The sequence below is a fragment of the Etheostoma cragini genome, chromosome 3, assembly GCF_013103735.1.
Source record: "Etheostoma cragini isolate CJK2018 chromosome 3, CSU_Ecrag_1.0, whole genome shotgun sequence".
Classification (NCBI taxonomy): Eukaryota; Metazoa; Chordata; class Actinopteri; order Perciformes; family Percidae; genus Etheostoma; species Etheostoma cragini.
This window is the reverse complement of record NC_048409.1, coordinates 27,522,661-27,534,236: the sequence shown is the minus strand read 5'-3', so window position 1 is coordinate 27,534,236 and position 11,576 is coordinate 27,522,661. Positions and strand designations below refer to the sequence as shown.

Genomic DNA, 11,576 nt, shown 5'->3' with positions numbered 1-11,576 from the left:
GTCATAGTATAGTATGTCAAAATAAGTAATAAGAAGTCATAGTATAGTATGTCAAAATAAGTAATAAGAAGTCATAGTCTAGTATGTCAAAAAAGTGATAAAAAGATATAGTATAGTATGTCAAAAAAGTCATAGTATGACGTTTTTTTTTTTAAAAGGCATAGTATAGCATGTTGAAAAAAGTAAAAAAAAGGCATAGTATAGCATTTCAAAAAAAAAAAGGCATAGTAGAGCATGTTGAAAAAAGTAAAAAAAAAAAAGATTGTATAGCATGTCGAAAAAAGTTAAAAAAAGGCATAGTATAGCATGTCGAAAAACTTTGAAAAAAGTCAGAATATTATGTCAAAAAAATCCTGAGAGTCATTTTATAGTATGTCGAAAAAAAGTCATAGTATACTATGTCAAAAAAGTCATATCATAGTAAATCAAAAAAAGTCATACAAAGTACGTAAAAAAGTCATAGCATTGTATGACGAAAAAAGTAAAAAAAAGGCATAGTATAGCATGTCGAAAAAAGTAAAAAAAGGCATAGTATAGCATGTCGAAAAAGAAAAAAAATGCGTAGTATAGCATGTCCAAAAAGTCAAAAAAAGATATAGTATAGCATGTCGAAAAAAGTTTTTAAAAAGCTGCTTTTTCAGTACAGTATGTTGAAAAAGTAAAAAAAAAATGTCATAAAATGTCATTGTATCGATGGTCAAAAAAGCAGTAGTATAGTATGTTAAAAAGTCATATGTTAAAGAAAGTCTGTAGTGTAGTATGTCAAACAATTTTAAAAAAAAGTCATAGATGCATGTTGTAAAAAAGTGGCCCCAATATATACAACTGTACTAACATGGTGCAAAATGTGAATTTGGTATTATTAAAAGATATTTCTTCTTCAAAAAGTGATAATATAGTATGACGAAAAAAAGAATGTCAAAAAAGTCATAGTATACTGTATAGTATGTTGAAAAAAGTCATAAAACGTTACAGTATGTGAGAAAAAGTCATTAAAAGTTATACCAGTGTGTCATAAAAAGTCATTAAAAGTCATACCAGTGTGTCGAAAAAAGTCATTAAAAAATCATAGTACATATTCACAATAAAGTAATTATTAGGAATTGTTAGATCACGGAGGGATCTCATAACTGCAGTACAAAATACTAAAGCGTGTGTGTTCTCTCACTTTCTCTCTGATCTCCAGAGCTCTTTTACACAGCGGCTCTGCTTCCTTGTATTTTCCTCTTTTTCCATAAAGCACCGCCAGGTTGTTGAGCGTTGCTGCCACCTGCACAAAAACACAAAAACAGACAATGCACAGTACAATCCTACTCAGTATGACTGATTAAACTACAGTAAAAACTAGGGATGCACTGATCAGACTTTTTCAGTCTCGATACTGATCTAAGACAAAATAACATAGATGTAATGTATTGAATTTGAATGGTTTTAGATGTGCTTGTTGGAATTGGTAGTATTTTGCTTTGCATTACTACCACCACCGCTTAAAACATTTACATTACATTTACAAACAGCCAACAAACTAGTTGGCATGGCAAGCGTGAAATATCTCCACACGGCCGACTCTTTGTCTGGCTTCATGTTGCTCAACGGTTAACTCAACTCTTCCAGCATGCGACACACGTGCTGCTGACGACTGACGTCGGATGCGCTGCGACGGAGAAAAAAACAATACGGACAAAATAGCTGGATCGGGGAACGGGACTGTTAACAGATTCACGGCCGATCCCCGATCCAGCTATTTTGTCCACATCAAGGCCGATATCCAATCTTAATACTGGATCGGTGCACCACTACTAAAAACCTTAAATTGAAACAATGCAAATATTTTGGGTTAATTTAGAAAAGTTTCCAAGAGACTGGTTTCAGTATGTGTCAGTGGTAATTAGTCAGTCTCATTAGTAAGCAGTTGGTTTAACAAAGGAGGCTAACTTACAGCCGGATGGTCTACTCCAAGAGTTTTCTCTCTGATGGCCAACGCGTCGTTCAGCAGGTTGGCCGCTTCTTTGTATTTGTTCTGGTCTCTGTAGAGAAAAAAAAAGGTTGCACAGTTTGCCACCTCAGATCAAATGTTTTATGTAAAATCACTTGATTAGGGAAAATAAAGCTCCTTGTTCTTAGTGCAGGAACAGCCGTTTGTTGAATATTATATAATAATGTCTGCTCATTTTATTATATAAAGAGCTTTAATGTTATGAAAGGAAATACGTTTGTAGTTATGGTGCGGATGAAAAAGATGACAAAAGTACACAGCCGAATAATGTTATACAATACATTATTTATAATATAACAGAAAGTGGAGCCATATATCAAAACTAACAACCTTAAACTTCAGTGAACAAAAGGTGTACAAATTTTCTAAATAAGATAATCAACACCAGACGTGTCTCCTCTGCTTATCACAAACATTGAAAAATGTGCATTTAGATAATAATGAATTGACTCCTAATGTAAGAAGGACACCTGTCTCAGAGGGTAACAACAGGGTGGACATGTAAGTAGATAGCATTATACATTTTTAGGGGGTAATCTTTATCAAAGTGTTGTTTTGTTTGGTTACTGGTCTCACCTGTATACCAGCGCCAGTATATTTAGCATGGTGGCTACGTCTGGGTGGGTGTGGCCTGAGGACTTCTCCAGGTCTTCCAAAGCCTGTTGAGACATTAAAATAATGATTTACATTTTAGAAAAACTGCATTCACCTGTTCATTTCTGATCTTTCGGGAGGGGTTCCTCTGTCACTGCTACGTCACCCGGATTGTTGGTCTGATTGGTTGAAGGACTATCCAATTGCGTACAGAGTCATTTGAACTATGCCCGTTAAAAGATTGAGCTTGGCCTGGTGATAGCCAGACTAGGCTAAATGTACATTCACAAACACTGCTGTGGAGAAACACAATCCGACGTGCATCAGGCTGGTCAGTCAGTTTTTACAGTAAACAGTAAACCTCACTGCCTCCATCGCTGCCACAAGAAAGTTTTAAAACACGATTAGGGTAAAAAAAACTGCAACACAAGCACTAAATGTCCCTGGAGTTGGTTTAACAGTTGACTATTTTGTGCAAAAGTAGGCATAGTTGCAACGTCTCTTGTCTTTCTGGTATGAAGTGCGGTTGTAAATGTCAATATCTAAACAATCTGACAGAAGATGATGAATGGGAAATATAAAGTCTACTTGTGCTACATTGTGAGGGTAAAAGAACACAACAGGATATATACACAAATGGGCCATTTAAGTGACACACCCACCTGGCAGGGAAGGAGTCAGACCTGTTGCAGGCCTCAGTTCTGTTTTTGAAACAGTAACAAGATACTATACAGAGGGCCAGTTCGAGGTAATCGCCCCTCTTACCTGTTTGCAGAGTGGCACAGCGACCTCGTATCGACCCTGGGATGCGTACTGGATGACCAGGTTGTGGAGTGTTCGAAGGCGGGCGGGGATCTCATAACCGCCCTGCTGGGCTGCGGCAGCTGCACTGCTGTGGTGAGGCTGGGACACTGAACAGCAATAACCAGACAAGAACAAAGAAAAGCAGGATTTGATACAAGTATGGACTTAATGTAAGCAATCAATTACAAGTTTGAGTCACATTTAATTAATGCAAGTACTCTAATTAAATCAGACACATTAATTGAAATAATTGTACAATTAGTATCAATAAAGTTTTTTTCTTAAAGCAACAATAGAGGATTTTTCCCTCTTTAGTCTCCCTACAGGTTGAAAGCAGAATTGTCCCATTTTGTCTCTTTGGAACTACAGATCCGCTGGCCGATCTGGCAAACTTTCATAGTACGGTTATAGCATTTGGTCTGCAGAGAGCTGCAGACCAAATGCAGTTCCTGAAGTGCCGTTCACCCTGTTACAAGTTGATGAACCACTGAAACAATTTTGGAAACATTATTTCATGGTTTAAAAAGTTCTATAGTGTTGCTTTATATTAAATTATCTCTTGCTGTGCAGCTACAATACAAAAGTGCCATGTCTCCACTCATGTGACAAGGTGACTCTCCACTTGTGTTGCGTTGTTTTCAGAAAAATAAGGTGCTGTTATACAAGAGAACTTCAGACAAGATTAACAATTACAATTATCCGCCTGTATTTAACAAACACATTTAGCTGAAGAGAAAATAATTTTACCATCAGGTTTTACTCTGAAAAGATCCCGATGTACAAACTCATCACGGCATGTGAATAAAATCTGACATCAGAGCTTAAAATGTCTTAGCTGTGTGTGAAGAGTTGTTACTCAAAATATCTTAAGCAGTGGCATACAGTCACACTGAGTTTCTGAGTTCTATTAACAATGAATACTGTCGCACACCTCTAGTAAAATCCTACATTTACAAATAAATAACATGTGTGATGTTGATCTCATTAAAGCCGTTATGACGTATGCACTTCTGACAATCCATCTTATGTCCGTCTTATGTTTAGATAACTTCAGGTTTGCAGTGCATGTGTGAAAGAGGCTCATGACTGTAAAAACGTTTTCAGACCAGTGATATCTTCCCATGCAGTCAGTTTAAGCTTTTGAGGCTCCTGACATAATCAAGATAATTGGAAAGTCTTTGTGATGATGCTGCTAACCCATTAATAGTTGACCTTCCCTCACTGAGACAAACATGAGAATGTCATATTTATGCTGGGAATGACTGAAAAGCATACTGCATATTTCTGGTAGAGAGACATTATAGTCTTACCATGTGACTGTTCCTCGTCCTCAGTAGGAAAGAGGTCATCCAGAGACTCTTTGGTGGAACTTGTACCTTTGTCATCCTTAAGTAAGAAACAAGCACACTCAGCAAAGATGGAACTGCAGCTACATTATTCTACCATATTGTCAATTTTTTTCAATGCGTGCTTCACGGGAAGTCCTCTCCAGATTGACAGCAAAGGGAAGAGGAGAAAAATCCGCTGATCTCTTCTCAACAAACAGTGTATCTCACTTCACTTATTTGATAGCTCCTCGCTAATCTGTTGAACCGTACATAAAGGCCATCTCAAAGCTCTTATTCCTGCCCCAAGGAGCAAGGAGCGAGCATCGAGGAAGGATTTCCGAGGAGCTATTAGTGAGGATACATAAGAGCAGCCTATCCGAAAGCCAGGCAGCTGAAAGCTGTTATTAACTCCGCCCATCCAGCTGATGAATTCACGTGATGCTTCAGAAGAAAGGACCTTTCATCCCTCTAAAAACACATTTCCTCTCTCCTTGCATGATTTCCTTGTGTTTCTCCCATTCTTCCTCGGAGGGGCGGACTAAGACGTAAGGAAGGGAAGCAATTGCAGGAACGGGGCATGCAATTTAAGAACCCGGGATGCAGCCAAAGTGTGTCTCGAGAAGAAGGCTCTCTCTTGAACAGAGTGCTATTTTGGATGAACCTATTGGACAGAAGTAACAATATATCCATAAGGAAATATACAATCACTACCTGATCAGGCAGGTCATACTGAAGTGTCAAGTGCAAACCTACATATTTGATCTGGTACAAATCCCAAACGTAGCTTCGAAAAGACAAGCGTAACCACGGACCTGGTTGGCTGGGAAGTTCTGATAGCAAACTCTTCCTGAGGAAGCACAAACACACCCACACAACCACACACACACACACACATCTGTGCAGTGTGTCGTCTCCTCACCAGCTGCGTTTCCTCCAGGTCGTATTTGCGTATGGAGGACATGAACTGCAGGTGTCTGTTCTGCTCCTCCAGGGTGACCACCTCCTGCTCCCTGTCCTGCAGCCGCTGCTGAGCACCTGCCAGCTCGTCCCTCAACCACTGGTTCTCCTGACACAGGCGACGCACCTGAGGAGGAGGAGGGCACAAAGAAAGAGGAGGAGGTGATAAAGTAGAGGGAGGTAAAGAAAAAGAGACGGGGAGGAGAAAGTGAGTAGGTGAGTGAAAGAAGGAAGAAAGTAAAAAGGAAATGAAAGCAGATGAAGGAAGAGGGTGGCGAGGTAAAGGAAATGAAGGAGGAAACGGGTTTGTTGCAGAAGGAAAAAAGAAACAAGAAGGAGAAAGACAAAGACAAAATGACATGAAGGAAAACAGGAAAGATGGAGGTCAGAGAGATAGGCGGAATAGAGGAACAAATAGTTGGCGATGAAGAAAGAGGAGGAGGTGAAGAGCAGTGAAAGCAGGTTGGAAAAAGGCCAGATGAGGCATGGGTTATGAGGAGAAGAAGACGAAGGAGGAGCATTTGAGTGATCATAATTTTCTTTAGGGTCAGAAAAACACAATGAAGGATATACAAACGTCAGAGAATCTCCCGTATGCTCTTTAAATCTTTAATTATTCTTCTCTTTTTTAGTTTTTTAAACATGTCCTGCAGAAACTCACCTGAGCGCGCAGCTTCTGTTTTTCTGCCTCCAGTGAACCCAGGTGAGCCGACAACGCCATCATCACCTGGAGGAACGAGAGACAAGTGATGAAAACAATGCCTCAGATATATAAGAAAAGTGATACTTTAATTGATAATCAAACCATACATAAAACATTAGGAAAACAAATTCCCGGACTAAAGTATGGGGATATCCAACAGGACCCAAAGATTATTTATTTAAGGAAAATCTATAAAGATATACTTTACTACAGTTAATTGCATGTTTTCAAAGCTAAGTATCTAATACTTCATATTGTTTATACTGTAATGTATGCACTCTTTGCTTTTAAATTTAAATTTAAATAATATTAAATCAGACTACTTAAAACTGTTTTATTTGTAGTTTTTTTTTACTTAAATGTACCGTGTACTACTTTGAACTTCTTTAAACCTTCCTTTAGGATAATTAAGTTATAATTATATTTTATATTATGACTGTTGGTAATTATTCTATCCCATTTTTTGTGTGTTCTAAGCTGCATTTTTCCTAAGAGTTGCAAAGCATTTTGTGAGATTTGCATTTTGTTTCTAATTTTGGACAAACAAAAAACCCTGAAGAAATAATAAGGTAACATAATTAAAACAAATTAAACCCGCAACAACTGATTTGTTTTGTACTTGAGGCCAGTGTAAACATATAATCCCCAATTAGTTGCCTATTTACACATCCAGACGAAAGCATTGATCATGAGTTGTGTTTCAGCCTAACTGAAAAATGTCAGTCCAGATATCACTCTCCTTTTTGCTCAGATTTGGTCTCCACCAACTCCAAAAGGGACATATCTTTCTCTTTAGCTGCTAAATGCTCAACTATGTTTGCCAGCTGGTCACCATCGTTGCCTCTCTGGAATTTGGTGCTGAGCAGATAGTGTACAGTGGGTTTTAAGAGTTTTTCCCCAAAAAGAAACTGCTGCCTGCTGTGCTCAAAACCACAGCTAGAGTAATGTCCATAAATATTGGGACATCAACACAATTCCAATCTTTTTGGCTCTATACACCACCACAATGGATTTGAAATGAAACAAACAAGATGTGCTTTATCTGCAGACTTTCAGCTTTAATTTGAGGGTATTTACATCCAAATCAGATGAACGGTGTAGGAATTACAACAGTTTGTATATGTGCCTGCCACTTTTTAAGGGACCAAAAGTAATGGGACAGATTAATAATCATAAATCAATCTTTCACTTTTTAATACTTGGTTGCAAATCCTTTGCAGTCAATTACAGCCTGAAGTCTGGAACGCATAGACATCACCAGACGCTTGGTTTCATCCCTGGTGATGCTCTGCCAGGCCTCTACTGCAACGGTCTTCAGTTCCTGCTTGTTCTTGGGGCATTTTCCCTTCAGTTTTTCTTCAGCAAGTGAAATGCATGCTAAATCAGATTCAGGTCAGGTGATTGACTTGGCCAATGCATAACATTCCACTTCTTTCCCTTAAAAAACTCTTTGGTTGCTTTCGCAGTATGCTTTGGGTCATTGTCCATCTGCACTGTGAAGCGCCGTCCAATGAGTTCTGAAGCATTTGGCTGAATATGAGCGGATAATATTGCCCGAAACACTTCATCCTGCTGCTTTTGTCAGCAGTCACATCATCAATAAATACAAGAGAACCAGTTCCATTGGCAGCCATACATGCCCACGCCATGACACTACAACCACCATGCTTCACTGATGAGGTATTATGCTTTGGATCATGAGCAGTTCCTTTCCTTCTCCACACTCTTCTCTTTCCATCACTCTGGTACAAGTTGATCTTGGTCTCATCTGTCCAAAGGATGTTGTTCCAGAACTGTGAAGGCTTTTTTAAATGTTGTTTGGCAAACTCTAATCTGGCATTCCGGTTTTTGAGGCTCACCAATGGTTTATATCTTGTGGTAAACCCTCTGCATTCACTCTGGTGAAGTCTTCTCTTGATTGTTGACTTTGACACACATACACCTACCTCCTGGAGAGTGTTCTTGATCTGGCCAACTGTTGTGAAGGGTGTTTTCTTCACCAGGGAAAGAATTCTTCGGTCATCCACCACAGTGGTTTTCCGTGGTCTTCCGGGTCTTTTGGTGTTGCTGAGCTCACCGGTGCGTTCTTTCTTTTTAAGAATGTTCCAAACAGTTGATTTGGCCACACCTAATGTTTTAGCTATCCCTCTGAAGGGTTTGTTTTGATTTTTCAGCCTAATGATGGCTTGCTTCACTGACAGCAACAGATTCCAAATGCAAATAGCAGACTTGAAATGAAGTGTGGACCTTTTATCTGCTCCTTGTAAATGGGATAATGAGGGAATAACACACACCTGGCCATGGAACAGCTGAGCAGCCAATTGTCCCATTACTTTTGGTCCCTTAAAAAGTGGCAGGCACATATACAAACTGTTGTAATTCCTACACCGTTCATCTGATTTGGATGTAAATACCCTCACATTAAAGCTGAAAGTCTGCAGATAAAGCACATCTTGTTTGTTTCATTTCAAATCCATTGTGGTGGTCTATAGAGCCAAAAAGATTGGAATTGTGTTGATGTCCCAATATTTATGGACCTGACTGTATGTGAGAGGTGAGAGGGATCCAAAACAGCACAGTTGTGGGCAGTAAAACAAAAACAATGAGCTGACACACACACTACAACGCTGCCCAGAGCATATCACATCTTTAATTTACCCAAAACAATATGTAAATGACTTTGCCTCTATTCTGTTGTACCAATTGTACCTGTGCCTCACTCAGCCCCAGCTCTATCCTCTCCAGTGATTGGCGGATGATTCCGCTCTTCTCCTGCTCCACGCTGCCGCTGTCCGACACCGGCCGGCTCTCCAACGCCTCCTGCAGGTTGTCCAGCAGACTGCGGTTCTCCCCTTTCAGCGCCTCAAGACCGGCGATCACCTGCTGCGTGTTGCACAGAATCTCCTCCGCCGACAACATGGCTCCAACTCTGAAGTTCCTTCTCTCACAACAACTGAGCTGGGAACAGCAGAAAGAGGAACACATACAGTACATGATAGAAAAAAAGTATTGGTAGTAGTTGTAGTAAAAAGGAGAAGTAGTGGGAGAAGCTAGGGATAAACTGATTGTCGGGCAATTGGTATTATTACTACTCCTTTTCACCATTGCAATTCCTTAATTATGTTAATTATGTAAATACTGTATAATAACATTCCTTTAACTATGTATCTACTGTACATATCCACACTCCTTATATTTCTTTATTTATATTTCTACTCTGATATTTATACTATTTTTGCAACTATAACACAGAGTTTCCCTTCGGGGATCAATAAAGTATTTCTGATTCTGATAACTATTAATAATCGGTATCGGCCTCCAAAACCGGTACCGGGCGATCCCTAGTAGATGCAGTACAAGCCGGGCTAGTGGTATTAGAGGAGGTAGTGGTATATTCACCAGCTGTAGTAAAATAGTTGTAACACTTCAGTATTTAAAAGTAATTATACAGTTTTTTTAGTATCAACTCGGCTTCAACTCAGCTGTGGAACGCAGTCCCACACTGGTGCTGAGTCATTTAATAAAAGGTAAATGACAGACATTGAAGACATTATAAAGACAAAACAAAACAAGATGTCTGGATGTGGACCGGCGGTCACCTACTCGTTCTGCAGGCTGAAGCTGCATAGACAGTTTTGGTACCTAGTAATGTGATGGCACATTTATATTGATTTTATTTTTTTCTTACTTTTCTCATTCATTATTGTATCTTTGTTATTGGCTTGTTGTTGTTTTATATAAATAAAATACATTTACATTTACTCATTCGATTTATTCAATCCATCAGCACCTTTACTAAACACAAACATATGGTGGTTTTCAGCTTCCTCTTTTCTGAGAGTCTGAGGAGAAGTGGGTCCATAATACAGACAATGCAGACAGTTTACTAATGCAAAACATTTTGTTGGTTTGGTTTTATTATGTAAACCATCTCCACATAAATAAAAATAATACACTCAATCCAAATAGGAAAACAGACAGAAAATATATAATCTATCTATCTGACCATCCAGCAATAGAAAAGATGGTTTATGGTTTTAATCACAGAAAAAGGAACAAAACTCAGCTTTTATTTCCAATATTTTGAGACAAATGTGGTTTAAAATCTATAAAAACACACACATCCATCCGTAATATGGTCTCCATGCGCTTTGTTGACTGTGGGCGGGGCTACAGGCCTCAGGGGGAGTTCACCAACACATCAGCTCAGGAGTAATGTATTTGTATGCTAATTTAAACCCAACACAAGTTACTCTGCTCATATAGTGACGAGTGCGTCACATTACGTGACATTTCTGATGATGTTCGGGTTGACAAATTATCGGCCACACTGTACATTACATGTGGTTGATAATTACGCTCTGAAACACGATGTAAACACACTGACAAACACAAAGACTTCATTTCATATCCACATCAACAAAAAGTTATTTATAGCCTACCTGCTAAATCCAGGCTCTGGCGGCGTGGTTTCGTCTTTTTGTCCCTCTGGGCTCTTATTTTTACTTTTATTTGGGAAGCGAACCCGGTCATGTACAGCGGAACATTTCCGCTCTCAGTATCTTTTAGTTTATACAGGTGTACAGGTTTGAACAGGTGGGACGGTAAAAACTAGAAGCTGCTTAATGATTCACCTGCTGCTTCCTCTGCTCTTAGCTCCTCCTGTCATCACAGATTCATCAGCATCAAGCTAATTTAACAACAAATACAACGTCCGGTCCTCCCCTTCAGGTTAAAAGTCTCTTCAAAGCACTTCAGAGGCAAAAGTTGTACTTGTTACTGTACATTTGTCTGACACCTTAAGTTATTTTTTCACATGACAATTTTTGATCCCCTTCCAGTCCAGTGAAAACCATGCATCTCCACATGTGTTGATGCTAAATGTTTGTGATGCGTGAAGGATGATGTGTTCCTTTAGGTTTTGAGAAATATTCTTACTTACAAAATAAAGTCTTTGAAAAGCCTTGAGGATCGGATGGAAACTGCATCATCACAAAGCTGAGAACAGTGCAGTTTTTAAGAGGTACATGGTTCACAGGACAGCGACGCTGCACACATATGATGATTATGGAATATGAAGCATTGCTGTAAATTAAACTACCCAACAGTAAAGGAGTTAAGAGTACAACCTTAAATCTTTACAATAGTAAAATTCAACATACACATTAATGCAAAAGGAATATTAATCCAGAAA

The 11,576-nt window shown here is 39.0% G+C and overlaps 1 protein-coding gene across 2 annotated transcripts in view; it reads right to left on the bottom strand.

Moving 5' to 3' along the window:
- klc3 (kinesin light chain 3) overlaps positions 1-11,074 on the bottom strand; it is a 16,188-nt gene extending 5,114 nt beyond the window's left edge. The window contains exons 1-9 of one of the 2 annotated variants that reach the window (XM_034863256.1): positions 10,825-11,074; positions 9,092-9,340; positions 6,341-6,406; positions 5,642-5,806; positions 4,705-4,780; positions 3,356-3,501; positions 2,573-2,655; positions 1,940-2,027; positions 1,169-1,270 (exon numbers count right to left, since the gene is read on the bottom strand). In XM_034863256.1, coding sequence (XP_034719147.1) covers positions 1,169-1,270; positions 1,940-2,027; positions 2,573-2,655; positions 3,356-3,501; positions 4,705-4,780; positions 5,642-5,806; positions 6,341-6,406; positions 9,092-9,301 — 936 coding nt within the window. In that variant the 5' untranslated portion in view covers positions 9,302-9,340; positions 10,825-11,074. Of the gene's footprint in view, positions 1-1,168; positions 1,271-1,939; positions 2,028-2,572; positions 2,656-3,355; positions 3,502-4,704; positions 4,781-5,641; positions 5,807-6,340; positions 6,407-9,091; positions 9,341-9,985; positions 10,013-10,824 lie in introns of those variants that run through there. The other variant, XM_034863248.1, reaches the window with a different exon arrangement.
- Positions 11,075-11,576: the final 502 nt, after the last annotated feature.